Here is a 21,600-nt window from a genome sequence, read left to right on the forward strand (position 1 = left end):
GAAGACAATTAGACTGACAATAATCTAACCATTGTTTTAACTCACCCTGGTTCCAGGAGATGATGGGATCATGGATAGCCAGCCATGGATGACCCAGGATGAGAGGATACTTGGGTGAGTTGATGATATAAAGAGATGTGATCTCTGTATGAAACAATCCAATCCGTAGTGTCACTGGAACTGTTTGGTGAGTGATGCCTGTGCTTATAGGTGCATTATTCACAGCAGTAATGTTAATGGTGGGTATACAATGTACTGTAGGGATATCGAGTTCCTGTACTAGACCTTGGTGAATTAAATTCATGGCAGCCCCTGAGTCGACGAGTGCAGAAACACATTTCAGTGTATCACCAAAGGAGAGCTCAATGGGAAGAGTGAAACTGTGTTGATGTGGGAGATGAAATATTCAATGTACTCACAATAGTCCTGGACTCTTGATATTTCTTGCCTTTGTGAGGGCATGTGGATTTTCGATGATTCCTTTCACCACAGTAATAACACAGTCGCTCCTTATGACGATGATCACGTTCTTCATCAGAAACTCTGGTATAGGTGATCTGCATCGGTTCAGGCATGCCTGGACTTGACTTTGGACTGATGGTTGTCACTTGGAGCTAATCCTTCGGCGTGGTGAATTACGCAGTAAATCATAAATCCTTACTGCCAATTAAATGAATTCAGTGAGTGTTGAATCCTCACCCTTACATGCGAGTTCGGCCTGCAGATTGTAGTTCAGTCCCTCTCTGAACACAGTCTTGAGTGCAATCTCATTCCATCCACTTGGGCTGCTAATGTCCTGAAGTGTATGGCAAAGTCAGCTGCAGAACGTGAACCCTGGCGTACATGAAGCAGCTGAACCCTCTGGGTATTCAAACACTTCATGGATCTGGGAAGCAAAGTAATCAAATGACGTTTGAAGCCGATTATCACTCTCCCAAACAGCTGAGACCCAGTCTAGTGCTTTACCGGTAAGTAATGTCATCATAAATGCACATTTCTTGGACTCCTGACTGAATGACTCCTGTTGATTGGAGAAATATACTTTACATTGACGTAAAAATCCCTTACATTTCTCTGGCGAGCCATCAAACTTATCAGGAAGAGCGAATTTTACCGGTGTAGCTTGTGGAGATGGAAGAGAACGGATATAGTGGGTGAGGTTCTCATTTTCAGCTCTTAGGTGGTTCAGTTGTTCCTGGAAACTTTTGAGCAGTTCGCTCTGGTGAGGGAATGCAGCCTGGAGCTGAGAAACTTCCACTGGATTCATTGGTGGCGAAGTATTCTGTAATGGACTCGACATGGAGGTGAAGGTAGAATCCATATGCAAGAAGTTTATTACAATCAGCAGACAAATCCAAGACACAAGGCAGAGATGTAATCGTTGAAGCAGGCAAAGTAGTCGTTACACAGGTAATCAGTCCAACCAGGCAAACAGAGCAAAACAGTAATCTAAAATCGGTAATCCAGTAAAGCAGGCACAATGGTCATAACAAGTAGGCAATGAACAGGCAATGAGAATAACGCTTGGTAAGGCAGTGAAACTGGCAATACTTCGCAAAGTAACAATTTATATGATGCAAACAGGAAGTCACCATAGAAGAAATGGTACAGTGTCAGTATTCAGGAGAGGACTCCCTCTGGTGGTTGGCTGAAGGGATACCAGCCTCATTCGTTACATTATACTCACGTGTGACCACAGGGATGTTTGATGAGGGTCAGCGTGGGGTTGGGGATTGGGAGGGGTAATAGTGGGGGTTAAATGTTGATTCTGTGAATATGTGTTTTGCTTTTCTTTAGCAATTTTGTGAATCAATAAAAAGTGTTAATCAGAAAAAAGATTAAATAAAATCTTGAAGATAAAAAAGTCTTTCATAAACTTTGCATGTCTACATGCTTGGATACAAATATTTTGCTGGTGTTGTCGATAAATAATTAGAAATATGTTGACAAATTTCTGGAAAAAAAAGAAAAAAAAAGAATGTGAAATGTCAGGATAATTGTAGAGAGAATTATTTATTTCATCTTTTATTTCTTTCATCACATTCCCAGTGGGTAAGAAATTTACATACACTTTGTTAGTATTTGGTAGCATTGCCTTTAAATTGTTTAACTTGTGACAAACATTTTGGGTAGCCTTCCACAAGCTTCTCACAATAAGTTGCTGGAATTTTGGCCCATTCCTCCAGACAGAACTGGTGGAACGGAGTCAGGTTTGTAGGCCTCCTTGCTGGCACATGCTTTTTAGTTCTGCCCACAAATTGTTTATCGGATTGAGGTCGGGGCCTTGTGATGGCCACTCCAAAACCTTGACTTTGTTGTCCTTAAGCCATTTTGCCACAACTTTGGAGGTATGCTTGGGGTCATTGTCCATTTGGAAGACCCATTTGCGACCAAGGTTTTACTTTCTGGCTGGTGTCTTGAGATGTTGCTTCAATATATGCACATAATTTTGCTTCCTCATGATGCCATGTATTTTGTGAAGTGCACCAGTCCCTCCTGCAGCAAAGCACCCCCACAACATGCTACCACCCCCATGCTTCATGGTTGGGATGGTGTTCTTCGGCTTGCAAGCCTCACCCTTTCTCCTCCAAACATAACAATGGTCATTATGGCCAAACAGTTCAAATTTTGTTTCATTAGACTAGAGGACATTTCTACAAAAAGTAAGATCTTTGTTCCCATGTGCACTTGCAAACTGTAGTCTGGCTTTTTTATGGCGGTTTTGGAGCAGTGGCTTCTTTCTTGCTGAGCAGCCTTTCAGGTTATGTCGATATAGGACAAATTCTATTGTGGATATAGATACTTGTCTACCTGTTTCCTCCAGCATCTTCACAAGGTCCTTTGCTGTTGTTCTGGATTGAATTGCACTTTTCGCACCAAACTACATTCATATCTAGGAGACAAAATGCATCTCATTCCTGAGCGGTATGATGGCTGCGTGGTCCCATGGTGTTTATACTTGCGTACTATTTTTTGTACAGATGAACATGGTACATTCAGGCATTTGGAAATAGCTCCCAAGGATGAACCAGATTTGTGAAGGTCCACAATTTTTTTTCTGAGGTCTTGGCAAATTTCTTTTGATTTCTCCATGATGTCAAGCAAAGAGGCGCTGAGTTTGAAGGTAGGCCTTAAAATACATCCACAGGTACACCTCCAATTGACTCCAATTAGCCAATTAGGCTATCAGAAGATAATTGCCTAATTGCCTAAAGGCATGACATCATTTTCTGGAATTTTCCAAGTTGCTTAAAGGCACAGTTAACTTAGTGTATGTAAACTTCTGACCCACTGGTATTGTGATATAGTCAATTAAAAGTGAAACAATCTGTCTGTAAACAATTGTTGGAAAAATTACTTGTGTCATGCATAAAGTAGATGTCCTAAATGACTTGCCAAATCTAGTTTGCTAATATGAATTCTATGGAGTGGTTATTAAAAATTAGTTTTAATGACTTCAACCGAAGTGTATGTAAACTTCTGACTTCAACTGTATGTGTATATATATATATATATATATATGTATATATATATATATATATATATATATATATATATATATATATATATATATATATATATATATATATATCATTGTCTGTCTTTGCTGAAAAATAGCGGTACCCTGTCTACCAATCATTGAGGGCGATTTAAAAGAGGGCGCTCATAAAACGTGACCTCATCCATATAGCAACAAGGTCAACTCCGCCTTACTCTTATCTTAAGATTTCCTTAGTAAAGGTTGTTCTTAGCTGTTTTGTGAATAGGTTTTAAGCAAAAACTCCTAGCTAGGAACGCTTTGGAGAACTCCTAGTGATAAAATAAAAATCTTTGTGAATACAGGCCCAGATTCCTCTTAAAGATTCTTTCAGTAATTTCGAGGAAGAATTATTTGGAAATAGGATATGCAACTCTTATTGAATGTATTGCCCTCAGTAGCCTGTTGCCAAATGATGAGTTCATTTCAGATTTCTACAGAGCAGACATTACAAATAAGAAATACATTTAATAAAATGCCTGTAAAAGGCATGTTTGCATACTTTTATACAGTGCCTATCTCAACTATTTTACAAAGCATTCGAACGTGGCTTATCCAATCAGAGTTTAGTGTCTGAACTATGTTTTTTCCTAATATTAGTCTGTTACTGTATTGATTCTAGTTATTATCTCAGGTATGACATAATGTAAAGCTGGCTGTGACGTCAAAGGCAGCAGATAGAAACATATATGTCCATTTCACAGTTTCAAAAGCCCTCTAAAATCAGTCAGCACTGGCAAAACATTTACCAATACTTTAATATAATGAAATATTGAGTGAAATCACATTTGCAATAAAAAAATAAAATAAAAAAACAAACAAACATTATTTTGTCAGAATGCACAGCTACTTTTGAATTGTGGTCAATGGAGAAAGATGCTTTTTGCACCCAGAATGGTGTAGTTGCGACATCTACCAGCAGGGGCTAACTGGGCCATACTGTTCTAACCAACCAAACCTTGAACTCTGGTTTACAGCCTTAAAAAAACATTATATGGTACAATGGGGATGAAGGCCCCATGTCCCCCCATTTTCATTAGTTATATTTGTGATGTTATGAAATGCCAAATGTGACTGAAATTAACAGGAAATTATGCACCCTTTTCAAAAGCATTATTTTAATTTGTTTCTCAAAAAGCATCTTTCTGTCTTGTAATTATATGTAACAAATTTTGCCCTATAACTATGGCCCCTATATCTACACTATCAGTATACGTCAACGTAGGGAAGAAGGCCCCCTCACCACCCTTTTTCTTAATGAATTTTAATCAAAACAATCTTCCTCTTTTCTTGTTGCATAAATTATGTTGCTACATCAATATTCAATAAAAAGGAATGTATTTCTTTCAATCTTGTGACCAGAAAAACAGCATTTTCCTTAAGGGCTGCCTTTAGCCCATTGTACCCTACTATTGTATAAACTATAAAATATGGTATTTTGGTTGTAACTATGGTTACCATGGTCACTATGGTTTCCAAGGGAGTGATTTTCTAGATTCTCATCAAAATAACTAGTGGTCACATGATAATGATTAATGTGCTAATGCTGGACAAATGAATTGAGGTGTTAATTGTGACTACCCAGGTCACGTATGTCTCCGAGATGTCTGTTTTAGATGTTTTCATCTGGAAAGAATTGCATTCTAATTAACATCGGTTAAACTTTTTAAAAATCATAAACATCTGCAGAATGTCTTATTGACATCCGAGAGGAAACGTCTTATAGATGTACTGCAGACGAGAAAACAACCCAAAAATATGTCTTCCAGATGAAAACACACTAGGGGTGTAAGGATTCGCTCTGACAACGATTCAATTAGATTACAAATCTTTATCCAATGATTACGATTGCATTGTGAAATCTGAAATTTGGTCACGATTATTTTGGAACAATTCATAATTATTTTCAAAAACATGCCAAAAAAGATTCAAAGTTTTTACTGAACATTCCTACTTTAGATAGCACAGAAATGCACCAGACTTGAGCACTAGAGTCACAGATGCATTTAGGACCAAGGAGGTTTGGCTGATATGTGTGGCTGCATTTATTAACAAAAAATGCATTACATGATCTGCATTATAGATATGAATACTGTATGTTTTATAATTTTTAATATCATTTTATAGACATAATGTGGTATATATTGATATGTTACATGCATAACAGATATCCGATAAGAATAAAGGATAACAATGTCTGATGCAACATGACTTGATGCAAACACACACAAACATATGGTAAACTGTAAAATAAGCGTAATAGATTTGCATATCATGTAATGTTAAGATTTATTGCATCAATAATTAAAGATGAAATGGCATGTGCAGGCAGATAAGATCCATGTTTAAATCGAGCAGTGTCATAGACTGAAAAACGATCTATTAGTAGGTATGTGGTAACCATGAGTTCCCTTTTCATTTTGGGATAGGAAGAGAAGCACCAGACGGCTAAATGGAGGTGCCTCTGCCTGTTTGCAGCACAGACTGCGAAAGATAAAAATGTTTTATATTTTCGCAGCTGCCGCATGTCACTGACCAATCACAGGTGACTGTAATCAACTGGTTAGTTCCCTTCACAACAGTCAGAAATCGCTCCATATTCCCTGTAGGATTCACTATAAAGAAAAATTAAGGACATAGAAAGCCTAACTCAGCAGCATCCATCCATCCATTTTATCTAATGTAGGTTTGTGGGGTGACCTCGGCAGCATAAACTTTCTTTATTTCAAAGTGCACTTTCTTTCCCTTCAATCTCGCATGCTCCGCTCCGTATCTGTTGCGAGAAAGCTTGTGTAATATGAAACGGTCACATTGGGTATTAATATAGTAATGATAATCGATTCTAAAATTCCGTAATCGATGCATTGAAATTTCTTTGTTAGATCGATGCATTTTTACACCCCTAAACCACACATCAAATAGACGTCTGGGTGATGTAAGTGTGCTATCAGGGCATGCTATTAGCTTGATTGTTTTACCCTTCCTGCTAGTTGCCATTTCTTTCCCCTTTCTAAGTTAGCGACCATATGGAACATGTGCAAGAGATGGATTTTGTGATCTTAATTTTACCAGTGCTTTGCTTCTTTCCAGACGGTTTGCCTTGTGTAACACAACTCAGTTTTATGTGTGAGGGTCATTTCTTGTTACTGTGTCCCACTTAATTGCATGCTAAACTGCCTGTGCTAACAGCTAATCTCATATGTCATCCTGCTGTGCGCCCCCATTTTGCCTTAACATCAGCATTTCACACTGCCCTACAACTGTTTTTAAAGTCTAACAAAACTAAGAAGAAGGAATTGTTTGTAAAATGATTAGTCCTTGGAGAATCAGACCTAAGCTAGCTGCTTGTAGCATCCAAACAACATTTTAGGAAACATTATTTTAATCAAAAAAGTTTGCTCTAGCTGCATTCTAGAGTGCTGCATAATTGGTAAACACCAACAGTCAGTCATGATTCTCAGTAAAAAAATAAAAAATTAAAAAAACACAAATGGATCCTAATGATTTCATGTAAATTATTTTTAACAAACTCAGAATTTTAATGCGAACCCCAAAAACAAGATGAGGTAATTGTTTTTTTCTGTCTATCTGTCTGTTTGTGTATTTTAAGCACATTTACTATTAATCTTGATATATATACTGTATATATATGCTTTCTGCGTTTGCAGAAAACAGCCAGGATGGAGGCATTCATCCGGACTTAATATATGACAGACCGTTTGACTATAGCTCCAGTGCTGATATCATGACGGTAGACCGTATTGCCTTAGAAAGGGGGGGCCCCCAGGGTTATCCAATGAGGGAGCTTCAGGAAGATAAAATGCACTATTTGCAGGTATCTTTCCATTAATTTTGTTTTCAATTTGATCTTTGCTTTGCTAAACTATCTTTTTTTTTTTTTTTACTAAAATGTGCATGTTGACATGGCCCTCCTCAATGGTTACAGAAACCCTACGGACACTATAATATCATAATCTCTTTACTGGAAACATTTTACATTTCTAATGTGTTACCTATTAGACTTTTCAGATATCAAGATTTGAAAATGGAGAATTCTTGAGTGAAAAACGTTTGGAAAATATGCCCTAACAAAAACTTTTGTTTCTTCACTGAGCTTGATGTCATTGCAGAGACAATGAAGAAAATGCAATTCAAATACCAGTCTGAATTCATGAACAGTTGCATAAAAAAAAAAATATTTTATATATATATTGGATTTACAGATGTTTTTGTAAAATGCTCAGGATATAGATGCATTGATTTAGACATAGGTAGACATTAGCTCTGTTTCAAAACTAAGTGAGCTGTCTTGCTGTTTGCTACATACAGTAGTAGGGCTGGGCGATATGACAATATACTGTATATTGTGGCGACGATATAAAGTGTCAATCAATATATCGTGATATGTAAATATCAATGTGCGCAGCATGGGCTTATCTTTCAGTGGGCAGGGCTTCACTTGAGAGTGAGAGTGATTTTGGCGGCCGCTCAAGCAAATTCAATGACATTCATTTCACGTTTGGCGCTTCATATAAGTGCTTAATATGCTTCTCATCTGATATGCTCATCTGTGTTTCATGTGCGTGTTGCGTGCACTATATCTGGAGCACGCAAGTGCACGCGAGTCCAGCAGGCTTCCTTATAGTTACAGGAGAGCGCAGAGCGGGATCACTCGTGCTACTCAATCGTTTTTGACCCAGGAAAAACCATGAAAAAACATCTCCACAGAACGCAAAGTTTACCAAACAAGTCAAGAAAATGAAGAGGAGTTTGTTATCAAAACGGGTGCAACATCTGTGTTGTAGGTTCACAAAAGCCAAAACAGAGCAACAAAATATTTTCTGCAAACTGTTTTGCACTGCGAAAATGACCCGTAATGCAAGCAATCTGTTTTGCCTCCTCAAATGGAACACACAAAAGAAATTTATGAAAGCAAAACGATGTGCTCCTCATTAATATGGTCGTTATTTTTTTTGCAGTAAGTGTTTATATTTATTTCATATTTATTTTCTGAAAGAAGTGTATATTTATTATTATTATTATTATTATTATTATTATTATTATTATTATTACTTATGCATTATTTTCTTTGTTGCAAATCTTGAGGTTTTTGAGGAAAGATAATAGTAATAATAATAATAATAATAATAATAATAATAATAATGGTCAACAACAAATCAGACTGAAATGGGCATACTGTGAAATTTAGCATGATAGTAAGAATGATTTAAAACCAAGTTGAGTGGGTTTTTTTCTATTGTCAAGTTCCAAATAAAGAGAAATTATATAAGAGGAAGTTTTTGGAAGTATTTAATTCACTGACTATCCAAAAATAGGCAGTATAATATGGTTATTTAATATACTAACCAATTTCTATTGATTTTCTTACAGAAATACTATATCGTGATATACTGTGTTTCGTTATCGTGCTATAAAATTACTCATATCGTGATTTTGGTCATATCGCCCACCCCTACTACGTAGGTAGCTACAAAAAGCAGCATACTAACTAGTAGCATACTCAATTTTGGCACTGAGTAAAAAACAAAAAACAAAACAAATAAACATTTAAAAATCAATCCAATGATTTGGACCGCTACTACCAGGCAAAAGCAGGTATAAAAGTTTATGGTGCTGCTAAGTGATGAAAAATTCATATTTAACCCAAATATCAAGTCAGTATTAGAGCTGTGTAATGCTTTTCTTTAAAACTTTTACTTTTTTACATTCAATTTATTAATTCACGTAGAATCTATAAATGCTCACACGCAACCTCCACATGTAACCTTCAGTGGGCTGAATTATCAATTTTACATAACATTAATTTCTCCCTGTATAATTCATAACTAGACTAGACAACTATGAAAAATATGCCAGACTGGAGTGAAAATGTGGTACTGTACTTGGGTGTCATAAATGTGTATGCCAAACATTTCCCAAAGTTTCTCGACACACAGCAGTGCTTGACTGTATTCCATTGCTGATTTTACTGCTAAATACATTGCATGAAACAAGTTATCTTCAAAGTTTATAGCAAAACTACAATTGTGTTTGATGGGATGATGTGACAGACATTTTGCAACAGATGCTTAATGATAAACAACTCAAAATCCATGTGCTTGAATTAAAGAGGTCATATCATAATTTTTTTAAATCATTTTTATCATTTGAGGTAAATTTTATAATGATAGTTAAGGTTTGTTTTTTTATGTGAAAACAGTCATAATTTAGTTTATATTTTCTTTCGTTCCAGACCGCCAGAGGCAGTACTAAAAGCACTAGTGGAAAATTCTTGCAAATTAAAGAGCTGTCACCCCAGTTGTCTTCAGCTATAAAAGCCAGCTCGATCTCTTTTTCATTTTCGTTCGTTTATGAAGAGCCCTTCAGTTTGCATCCACGGACTGTTTCGTCACCTTGTTTACATCTTTATCATCGGATTGGTTTACGAGCAACTTTCTCCAGGAAGTACTGCTCGTGATCGGGAATTGTGGTTTATGAGCGGTTTTCTCCAGGAAGCACTGCTCGCGATCGGAAGCGCTGTTTACGAGTGTTTTCTCCTGAAAGCATGCACGAGATGGTCTCGCAGTTCGAAAGGTTTCCAACTTCTGGCTACCTATAAGTTTGTATGCCTTTATGAACATGCAAGCCTGGTTGCCAAGGCTTAATGAGTGCAGGATCATCATTTGTTCCCTGTTGGAGAGATCGTATTTGAGTGTCATAAACGATTGCTGGACTTATTTCTCCTCATTGGACTGCTTTTAGATGAGTACTGAAGTCAATATTTGATACACTCAGATGATCTGCATGCCCTAATGCAATGGATACCATGGATGGACATTATCAGTGCCCTGCTTGTCTTGGTATTGATCATCTTAAAGAGGCCTTGTCCAGCGATAAGAGGAGTCTATGCCAGAGCACCGGGTAGAGAGGGAGCTACACAGCAGTGCCCACGAGAGAGTGTTGATCCCAGTCCATTGAGTGTTTACTGTACTGAATAAAGAGTTTAATGTTACCTGAACCCCGCTTCCACAAATTCCTGGGTTTCAGCACCACTGGACTGGTATCAACACTCTCTTGCGGGCACTGCTGTGTAGCTCTCTCTCTCCCCGGTGCTCTGGCATGGGCTCCTCTTATCGCTCATCCCAAATTACTGCAACAAGAAACAGCTGTTAGACTTAATTATCACCCAGGGATAAATCCTTACTGCTTCCCCTCTCCCTGGATGGACGCTCAACCACGCCCTTGCCACACAAACACTTCAGCATGATAAAAAGAATAAAAAGACTAAATCTTCTGATTTAGCAAGCAAAACAAGAAAAGCTGTCTTCTGCTCTAGAACTGTTACTGCCTATCCTGGCTAGAACTCAGCCTACAACAAAGGCAAAGCGCACTAACCTGGTTGCAATCTCAATAAGTTGTGAAAGTCTGCCTGTGGCCCAGTCACATCAATCTGACAGTGATACCATGTCAGTGAACTACATCTTCAGTAGGTACGTTTGAAAGCGATACTCGCTTGCATTCATCTGGACTTAACCATGCCGTGGATGCTCTCTCACACGACAGAGTGTTACACGGAGATTGGAGACTACACAGCTAGTGCAGCAGCGGATATGGTGAACATACTGTATACGACTGCAGTGGTAGATGTATTCACTTACAGTCAGACATCTCACTGCCCTTTAATATTATTTAAAGCAATAGCGGCGAGCTAGCTACACTTAGCTCTGCCTATTACAACAGGAGTGTCGTTCGCTTCCAGCTCTCTCCACTGGCATGTCTCAAGCCTTTTGCCTAGTACTGCAGAGCAAGAGGTGTGCTCACCTCTAGACGGCCCAAGGCACAGGCCAGATGAAACCTATTTGGAGTCCAACCTGACCCCAGGTGATGGGGACCACAGCTGTAACGGCATATGTGATGGCATAATATGTGACAGTTGGGCAGAAAATACACTACGGTTTCAGTGTTATGGATGATTAATTGCATGGCCCGAAAAACATGCCGCAGTTGCGGCATCTGGACAGCACTACTTAGAGGATGTATTTAGCCAATAGCAGGAGGGCCACAGTTCTGGTGTCACAAGGCTTAGACGCACTGCCCAAATAGAGGATTTTGCAGTGGGGTACCAGAGAATATGCATTGGAGGAGACATATGCATTGGAGGAGAAGGGGACATGCATTTGCAAGTTGAGGCTCATTACGGCTGCGGTGAAGTGTAGATAAAGGCTTCGGCGGAAACATGGTAAAATACTTCGGTGCGGTATTAGCTGACAGAGGGGTTTTCCGTGGCTACTGCGGTATCAGAGTAGGGTGCCACTTGGTGATGGCAAAGGTCATCGCGTAGCAGCACGTGGGTGGGAATTTGTGGAGATTTAATTTGAACATAAATTTGACTGTGGGAGGAAACTTGAGTATGGTTACCATGGCTCTGTTGTTTTGATACTTTCGTCTAGTAGGGCTCGCACTACTAGGCGAATGGAAAAGCCCAAACGTTTGAACAGGAGAGTCCTGGCTGTCTTCAAAATGCGTAGACCGAGTGAGTTTTAACGTGCTCTGCCAGGGTTTAGGGGTTCAGAGTGAGAGTTTGTTCAGGGCTGCCTGAAAAGCTGACAAACTAGATTGGCATGCTTCAATGAGAGATAAAGGTAGTCTGATATGGCTCGACTATTTTAATATAGACTACCCGTCGTGAGAGTAATGGTTTTATTATGAATGTGAAGATGTGCGTTTTGGCGAATGCGGTCGCCTTGTGGTCATTCTGTGGTGCTAATGCTAGAACCATTTAAGAGATTAGAAAAAGCTGTTTAACACACCTATATTTCTGCTGGAGAACGCGGCTTATAAACATGTAAACAAGCGGCATTCTTACGGGTTAAGAATGTGTATGCGCTCAAAGGCACTGGGGAATCCCAGGGAATGATGTAAGGGGGGAACACCTACTATTGCAGAGCGAAGCCGCAATGAGTTGCGAGGAAATTAAATATGGCTGCATTTGTGGAACATCTGGGAATACGATGAAGCAATGGAGTTCGTGAACTGATTAATTTTAACTGTGCAAGGAAGACGTTTATGCAATGGAGGAATAACATCTGAGACTTTCTTTTAATTGAAAGAAACATTTTTGTGAATGAAACACAAGCTCAAGTCTGAGCCACTCAGAGGTATTAGAGTGTAATTAGAGAGAACGTTGTGTCCTGATTAGATATCACTTACAACAGCAATACGTCTTTCAGCTCCCCTAATTCGAAATTTCAGCTGTTAATTAATCAGCTGGTGAGCACATCCTCCTCTGGCTGTACGGTACACGATAAGATTATTTAGCTATACGCAAGTACAGGAAGAATTGATGCAAGCAGAATTAAAAAGATTTCACCTGTGTGTGCTTGAAGTGTTTGTTCAGAGCTGGGATGGGAGAGATTATTCTGTATCGTTAGTGGATTTTAAGTAGGAAGAGTGCCAGATATAAAGCTGAATGAGCTGCGTAGCAAGATCTCAGTGATATTTGAGCGGGACCGGATCAGGTTTTAGAATTATTTGATATTTAATTTAGAATTCCACAATTATTGATATCCTTGTGTTACGATAAGGTTTGCGTGGAGTCAGCCGGAGCAGATACCGTTGCGGAGGCAGCCTCAACCCTCAAGTTTGCTCCGGGAAAGTTATGAGGAGAGGACCTAAACAGAGAAAGGTAACAGTAGCACAGGTAGAAAGCCCAGGGCAGCTGGCACGTGCTGAGGCAACCTCTCGCTACGGGCTGCTCTGGGGAAAGGAAGATAGAAATGTAAATAGCTGTGGTAGCTAAAATGAAAATAGTTAGGATTGTGAGCTGCTGTTGCAGCTTCTGTTCAACAGCAACCTTACTTGAGATGAGGAACAACTCGTCGGATGAGGACAAGCTTGCACACTCTGTAGAGAGCCATTTAAGTGTGGCGTGCTGCAGGTGAGTGGGCAGGGACAAATGCTGGAATAATCGTGGCTGGAGCGAGGGAAGCAGCTGCTTATATATCCTTGGCAGGCCTAGATGAACAAGCTCCTTCCGAACTTGCATTTAGATCTTCATTTAATGGTCTATGTGGATTGCGGAAGAAGTTTTGAGTTCTGAAAGTTACAGATGTTTTCAGAGTACTGTACATAAAGCTCTTTTTTTTTCTCAAAAGATCAAGAAAAGTTTCATTCCTTATGATATGACCCCATTAAAGAGCCAGAAGAATATTATTGACATTTTGGCACTGTTAGAGTGCATAATCAATGTTCTTTTTTTAATTTCACCAGTGTTTTTCTTCATTGTCATCACTGAGTATGGTGATGTCACAATCAACTGGGACGTACAAGCTGTTATTGTTTTTATTGTCATTTTTAAGACATTTGGGCTGATAGAATAAAAAACGGCGAACAAAAATAGTGTCAAGCAATAGTATTCTTGTGAGCTAACTCTATATTTTCTAATGTATGAGACAAAATGTTGTTTTCTCAATGGACAGTTTATTTAAAGCAAAATGATAAGCTTTAAAAAAATTGAAAATAAACACATGAGTTAAAAATTGCCACAACGTAAACATTTAAGTGTCATAGTTTTGAAAATTAATTTAAGCTGGTCCTTATAATTCAGCTGGTCCAATATATAATTATGTTTTATGTCATTACTTTAACCATGCTTTGCTTCCCTCTGCTAGCCAGAGTGCATTCATAAACGTCTCTCAATCAGACCTCAAATTCACAAACTCATAATGCAAAGGGGCTTCTCTGTAGCTGCTCTGTCATTCCTGCTTTAACCAATACAGCTGCTTTATGCTAGGCTTGTTGTATGCTTTGGATTGTGTGCTTAGATTTCTTTCAAATATTTAAAACTCATGTTATGTCTTTTCTGTGTAGTTCCCAGAGCAATGTGGAATGTGAGTGAATATTTGTAGAATGAGTAATGAGCTAAAACTAATTTTATCTTTTCATTTTGCATACAAAAAATGTCTGTAATGGAATTGAAAAGGTAGCTATGAATAAAAGTACTTTACTTTAAATATATATATATATATATATATATATATATATACACACACTACTGGTCAAAGGTTTTGAAACACTCATTCTTTATTATCATTTTTTTTTCACATTTTAGAATAATAGTAAAGTCATCAAAACTATGGAATAACATCAATGGAACTATGGGAATTATGTTGTGACTAAACAAAATCCAAAATAAATCAAAACTGTGTTATATTTTAGCATCTTCAAAGTAGTCACCCTTTGCCTAGAATTTGCAGACATGTACTCTTGACATCTTCTCAACCAACTTCTTGAGGTTTCACCCTGGGATGCTTTTTAAACAGTATTTGGCTGCTTTTCTTTATTATTTGGTCCAAGTCATCAACTTAAAAAAAAAAGTAAAAATTGTTTTTTTATACAATTTTAGTTTTATAATGAAATAAATTAATATGGTGGCACAATTATGTTTTTGTCTACAAAACTAATTTCAAACATTTAAGCATACACCTTCAGATCAAAAGATTTTTAAGATCATGAGAAACATTTCAGTCAAGTGTTTCAAAACTTTTGACCGGTAGTGTATATATATTTTAAATAATTAATATTAGTACTTATGATCCAAAACATTTAATTATATTATTATTTACTCACCCTCATGTCATTCTAAATATGCTATTATTTTTTCTGTGGAACATTAACATTTTTGAAAAAAAATTAAACTCCTACCATACCATACTCTTTAACAGTTACAGTGACCAAGTCTATCAAGCTCCAAAAAGGCTAATAAATAAATAAATAAATAAACCAAGAACACCAAGAAAGTAGTCCGTTCCCTATCTGTCACTCACTCGACGTTGGTGTCGATGTAGTGACACTAGGTGTCACTCTTGGGAGCCCGAGACACCTCTGGTCTTTGATAAAAGGCCAATGAAAATTGGCGAGTGGTATTTGCATGCCACTCCCCCGAACATACGGGTATAAAAGGAGCTGGTATGCAACCACTCATTCAGATTTTCTCTTCGGAGCCGAACGGTCATGCTCACTGAGCTGAATACTACTGTTCATTCACCTCTGCTGGATCTGACGGCGCATTTCAATGGCTTCTCCCTCCTCTGCACTGGTGCACTGCAGAGAATGCCCCTGGGCGCTTCGGCAGAAAAACTAGAGAGTATATTTTCTGAAAGAGCATTTTTCCCCTCTAAAAGAGTATATATTTCTCTAAAAGAGCGCACACACGGAACGTCTTTTTAAAGACGCGTCTTTTTAAAGATGCTTTTCTGATTGTGTGTTATTCCTGGTTGTGCTCATTATCTCTCGCCTTCTAACGGTCACGATCGCTGTCTTTCGTGTCTGGGCACTGCTCACGCGGAGACAGCGTTCGTGGATGGTCATGTTCTCATTGCGAGAATATGTCCATGGCAATGTTGCGGTCGCGGCTCGCCTTCGTAAGAAAGCGAGCCACCCCAGAGGCTCCCACCTCGGTCCTTTTACCCACGGGTTTGAGGCCAGCGCGGCTAGCACCACGACTACTGTCCACGGGCTTTATCTTGCAGGATTGGCGCTCCAGCGGTGCCCTTTCCACCCTGAGCGCCCAGCTGTGGCGCTAATCCACCCCCGATGTTACAGCCTCCACTGGTTGCGAGGACAGGCCTCTTCCTCCCCGTTCCAGGCTGTTCCGGGGGTGGTCACAAGGAGCCAAGTAAGTGCTTCGATGTCCCTAGACTCAGCATGGCCACGACGTGCTGTGGCACCTCGCGCTCCGCCCCGCCGCGAGGCCCCACCTGCCGGTACGTCCGACGACGTTGTCCCCTTGGTCCCCCTCGCACGGAATTTGGACGCATGGCTTGCGCTTCCCAATCCATCGCGGTGGTTGATCCGGACCGTCCGACTCGGCTACGCGATTCAGTTCGCCAGGCGCCCGCCCAGGTTCAGCGGTATTCACTTCACCTTCGTCAAGGGCGAAAACGCTGTTACCCTGCGCGCGGAAATCGCTACCCTCCTACGGAAGGGCGCGATAGAACCTGTCCCTCCAGCCGAGATGAAGAAAGGGTTTTACAGCCCCTACTTCATCGTACCAAAGAAAGGCGGTGGGTTGCGGCCAATCTTGGACCTGCGAGTACTGAACCGGGCTTTACACAGACTCCCGTTCAAGATGCTGACGCAAAGACGCATTTTAGCGAGCGTCCGGCATCAAGATTGGTTCGCGGCGGTAGACCTGAAGGACGCGTACTTTCACGTCTCGATCCTTCCTCGACACAGACCCTTCCTGCGGTTCGCGTTCGAGGGTCGGGCGTATCAGTACAAAGTCCTCCCTTTCGGCCTGTCCCTGTCTCCTCGCGTCTTTACGAAGATCGCAGAGGCTGCCCTTGCCCCGTTAAGGGAGGTGGGCATTCGCATTCTCAACTATCTCGACGACTGGTTAATCTTAGCTCACTCTCGAGACGTGTTATGCGCACACAGGGACCTGGTGCTCTCACACCTCAGCCGACTGGGGCTTCAGGTCAACTGGGAAAAGAGCAAGCTCCTCCTCGTTCAGAGCATCTCTTTTCTCGGTTTGGAGTTGGACTCAGTCTCCCTGATGGCGCGCCTTACGAACGAGTGTGCCCAGTCGGTGCTGACCTGTTTGAAGGCGTTCAAACAGAAAACTGAGGCTGAGGCTCCTGGGGCATATGGCATCCTCGGCGGTGGCCACCCCGCTCGGGTTGATGCATATGAGGCCGCTTCAGCACTGGCTCCAGACTCGAGTCCCGAGACGGGCATGGCGCCACGGGACACACCGCGTGGCCATTACGTCGGTCTGTCACCGTCTTTTCAGCCCTTGGACCGACCTCTCGTTTCTACGAGCAGGTGTTCCCCTAGAACTGGTCTCCAGGCGCGTCGTGGTCATGACAGACGCCTCCAAAATGGGCTGGGGCGCTGTTTGCAACGGGCACGCAGCCACCGGCCTCTGGACGGGTCCGCGGCTGCGTTGGCACATCAACTGCCTCGAGTTACTGGCAATTCTGCTCGCCCTGCAGAGGTTCCGGCCGTTGATCCAGGGCAAGCACGTGCTAGTTCGGACAGACAGCACGGCAGCGGTAGCATATGTCAACCGCCAAGGCGGTCTGCGCTCCCGCTGTATGTCACAACTCGCCCGCCGTCTCCTCCTCCGGAGTCAGCAGCACCTCAAGTCGCTGCGAGCCACTCATATCCCGGGCAACCTCAACGCTACAGCGGACGCACTGTCACAGCAGGTTTCCCGCAGGGGAGAGTGGAGACTCCACCCCCAGGTGGTCCAACTGATTTGGAGTCGATTCGGTCAGGCACAGGTGGAACTGTTCGCCACCCAAGAATCCTCCCACTGCCCACTCTGGTACGCCCTCACCGAGGCTCCCCTCGGCATAGATGCGCTGGCACACAGCTGGACCCCTGGCATTCGCAAATACGCGTTTCCCCCAGTGAGCCTACTTGCACAGACTCTGTGCAAGGTCAGGGAGGACGAGGAGCATGTCGTCCTGGTAGCACCCTACTGGCCCACCCAGACATGGTTCTCGGACCTCACACTCCTCGCGACAGCTCCCCCCCAGGCAAATTCCCCTGAGGAAGGACCTTCTTTCTCAGGGACGGGGCACCCTCTGGCACCCGCGCCCAGACCTCTGGAATCTCCATGTCTGGTCCCTGGACGGGACGCGGAAGACCTAGGTGGCCTACCACCCGCGGTGGTAGACACGATCACTCAGGCTAGGGCCCCCTCTACGAGGTGCCTGTATGCCTTGAAGTGGCGTCTGTTCGCTAAGTGGTGTTCTTCTCGACACGAAGACCCCCAGAGATGCGCAGTCGGATCAGTGCTTTCCTTCCTGCAGGAGAGGTTGGAAGGGAGGATGTCCCCTTCCACCTTGAAGGTGTACATTGCTGCCATAGCAACACACCATGACGCAGTTGACGGTAAGTCCTTAGGGAAGCACGACCTGATCATCAGGTTCCTAAGAGGCGCTAGGAGGCTGAATCCCTCCAGACCGCCCCTCGTTCCCTCATGGGATCTCTCTGTAGTTCTTCAGGGCCTACAGAGAGCCCCCTTTGAGCCTTTGCAGTCAGTCGAGCTTAAGGCACTCTCCCTGAAGACTGCCCTCCTGACTGCGCTCACTTCCATCAAGAGGGTAGGTGACCTGCAAGCGTTCTCTGTCAGCGAAACGTGCCTGGAGTTCGGTCCGGGCTATTCTCACGTGATCCTGAGACCCCGACCGGGCTATGTGCCCAAGGTTCCTACCATTCCTTTTAGGGACCAGGTGGTGAACCTGCAAGCGCTGCCTCAGGAGGAGGCAGTCCCAGCCCTGTCGTTGCTGTGTCCGGTGCACGCTTTACGCATCTATTTGGATCGCACGCAGAACTTTAGAGTCTCTGAGCAGCTCTTTGTCTGCTTTGGTGCACAGTGGAAAGGAAGCGCTGTCTCCAAGCAGAGGATCGCCCACTGGCTCATTGACGCCATAACTATGGCATATCTCGCCCAAAACATGCTGCCCCCGGTGGGGCTACGAGCCCATTCTACCCGTGGTGTAGCGGCTTCTTGGGCCCTGGCCAGAGGTGCCTCTCTTACATACATTTGCAGAGCAGCGGGCTGGGCAACACCCAACACCTTTGCAAGGTTCTACAACCTCCGGGTGGAACCGGTTTCATCCCAGGTAGTGGCACGCAACACAAGCAGATAAGCCCGGGATAGCCGGCCGGGTGTATCGCTTGCACATAGCGTCTTCCACCTCCTTTTGAGCTGAAGACGTGCGCTGTTAATTCCCAGTAGTGTTCACAAAAGTTGTTCCCTGGTTGACTTCCTCCGAGCCCTGTGGCAGTTGAGTTTCGGAGAGACTCGCTGCCGGCCCAGTACACGCGCTAACTAAGAGCCCGGTTCTGGAGTAGGTGCTCCGCATGTGGCGGTTCCCTGTAAGGCTAACCCCATGCGATCTATATCTCCCGCTAATTCGTTTCCCTGCTGGCAAACTGCGTCTTCCTTGGGCAGAGCCCCTCTGCCCCAGTCTCCATGTTGTAGTACCTCCTCCCCCATTGGGCAGGATCTACCTTGAAGGCTCTCCACATGGTTGGAAAGACCATGTGACATATTTTTCCACTTAAATATCCCCCCCTCTTTGGGGTGAGGTGTGGTCTCCACGGTGTCCTCCCCTTGGGAGGGACACCCCCCGACTAGACCTGGCGGCCCAGTCGGATAATCCCCCTTCTTTTTTTAGGGAGTGGAAAAAGAGAAGGGGAAAAGAGGCCACGACTGGGTTAAGCCTGTCTCTATCTTTGGGTAGTCGACTTGTCCCCAAAAAGGGCCGTTCGACACTCATAACTGTGTTGAGGAGGTTACGTGTCGACCTGGTGTGCTGGCTATGAGGCACACAGCAAGTCTGCCCACCACACACCACCAGTTCACGTAACACAGTTCAGCCTTGTGGCGTTTTGTATAGGGACCCCTAGTGTCACTAAATCGACACCAACGTCGAGTGAGTGACAGATAGGGAACGTCATGGTTACTGGTGTAACCTCCGTTCCCTGATGGAGGGAACGAGACGTTGGTCCCTCCTGCCACAACGCTGAACTACCCGCTGAAATGGCCAGACCTTATATCGGCTCCTCAGCGTAAAACCTGAATGAGTGGTTGCATACCAGCTCCTTTTATACCCGTATGTTCGGGGAAGTGGCATGCAAACACCACTCGCCAATTTTCATTGGCCTTTTATCAAAGACCAGAGGTGTCTCGGGCTCCCAAGAGTGACCCCTAGTGACACTACATTGACACCAATGTCTCGTTCCCTCCATCAGGGAACGGAGGTTACACCAGTAACCATGACGTTTCACTCACAGATATATTCTAAGTCTTATGAAGCCAACATCATACATTTGTTTTTAGGAACAAACCAAAACTTAAGTTGTCATCATGGCCGTAAACAGCTATGAGGTCAATTTTTCATGTTCAAAAAATCATATTAAAATTTGAAGCTATAACTGTACAACACGTGACTGCAATTTTATAATTAACTTAGGTCAGTTCACATCATACAAATTCACAAGACATACAGGGAAGCATATTGAATCTTTAATTCAATATTTATTCAAAAAGTTTTAATATCATTAAACGGCTGTAATTTGCTGTCCAGAGGTCCACACCGCTATTGAAGCAACAAATTGACAGCGCGGTCACTTGACACCTGTAAATTTTCTCAGCGCTGATCATGATGGACCAATTACAGTCGTTTATTATTAATGAATGAATGAGGTGTTTAAGAAATTATTGGTTAGATACTGCTGCTGCGTGTTTCAATCTACAGGTACAAATCATTACAATTATTGGCTTTTATTAAAAATTACTATCCAGTGTAAAAATGTCTCCAATTAGAAATAAAAACATCCTGAGATTTGAATGCGGATCAGTGGAGGATTCAGTTTTCTGAGCCGTCAAGCGCATCCCCGGAGGAAGAAAGTTTCGCTCAGTTCGTTCCTCTCACACAGCCATTGTATGACATTATAAAACATGGAAAATAGCACATGAGTTACTGAAGAAAAAAAAATATTATAAATTCTATAAGAAAACTCTATATCTTCATGCCCAGGGGCACTAAGGAGTCTTAATCCGGGCCTGATGATCATCATGACATTATGTGAAATGTTCAAAAAACAGTAGCACACTACATATAAAATATGTCAAATATGCAAACATTTCACTACGTCACTGACAAAAATTGGATACAATTATTGGCACCCCACCCTGGACCTCAATAATTTTTAAACCCTGGTTATGGCCCTGGTCATTATGTAAGGGATAATGCACAGGTAGCCGGTCGTTATGGCAGAATAAACCCGGACAGGGTGATCAGGATCTTGTCTCAACCTGAAGGGGTTTATTTTCCGATAATGACCATCTCACTTTACATTATCCCTCTTATTATTTAGCTATGAAGGCAAATCTGTTGCAAAGCTCGAGAGCTTGTAGATCTGAAGTTATTATAATTAATATTTGTAATTGTAAACTGAAATTTATTTGTGAAAACTTGTAAAATAAAAATCTGAAGTGAATGCTGCAATCTGTGCACACAGACAATAATCCAAAACCTGGG

At 42.1% G+C, this 21,600-nt stretch overlaps 1 protein-coding gene across 2 annotated transcripts in view; it reads left to right on the top strand.

The window, feature by feature from the left end:
• The window catches only part of LOC127415179 (probable G-protein coupled receptor 153), a 121,846-nt gene that overhangs the window by 87,102 nt on the left and 13,144 nt on the right, over positions 1-21,600 (top strand). For both annotated transcript variants that reach the window (XM_051653802.1, XM_051653803.1), the window contains one exon: positions 7,207-7,373. In XM_051653802.1, the coding sequence (XP_051509762.1) occupies positions 7,207-7,373 (167 nt within the window). The remainder of the gene's footprint in view (positions 1-7,206; positions 7,374-21,600) is intronic.

The sequence above is a fragment of the Myxocyprinus asiaticus genome, chromosome 24 (assembly GCF_019703515.2).
Source record: "Myxocyprinus asiaticus isolate MX2 ecotype Aquarium Trade chromosome 24, UBuf_Myxa_2, whole genome shotgun sequence".
Lineage (NCBI taxonomy): Eukaryota > Metazoa > Chordata > Actinopteri > Cypriniformes > Catostomidae > Myxocyprinus > Myxocyprinus asiaticus.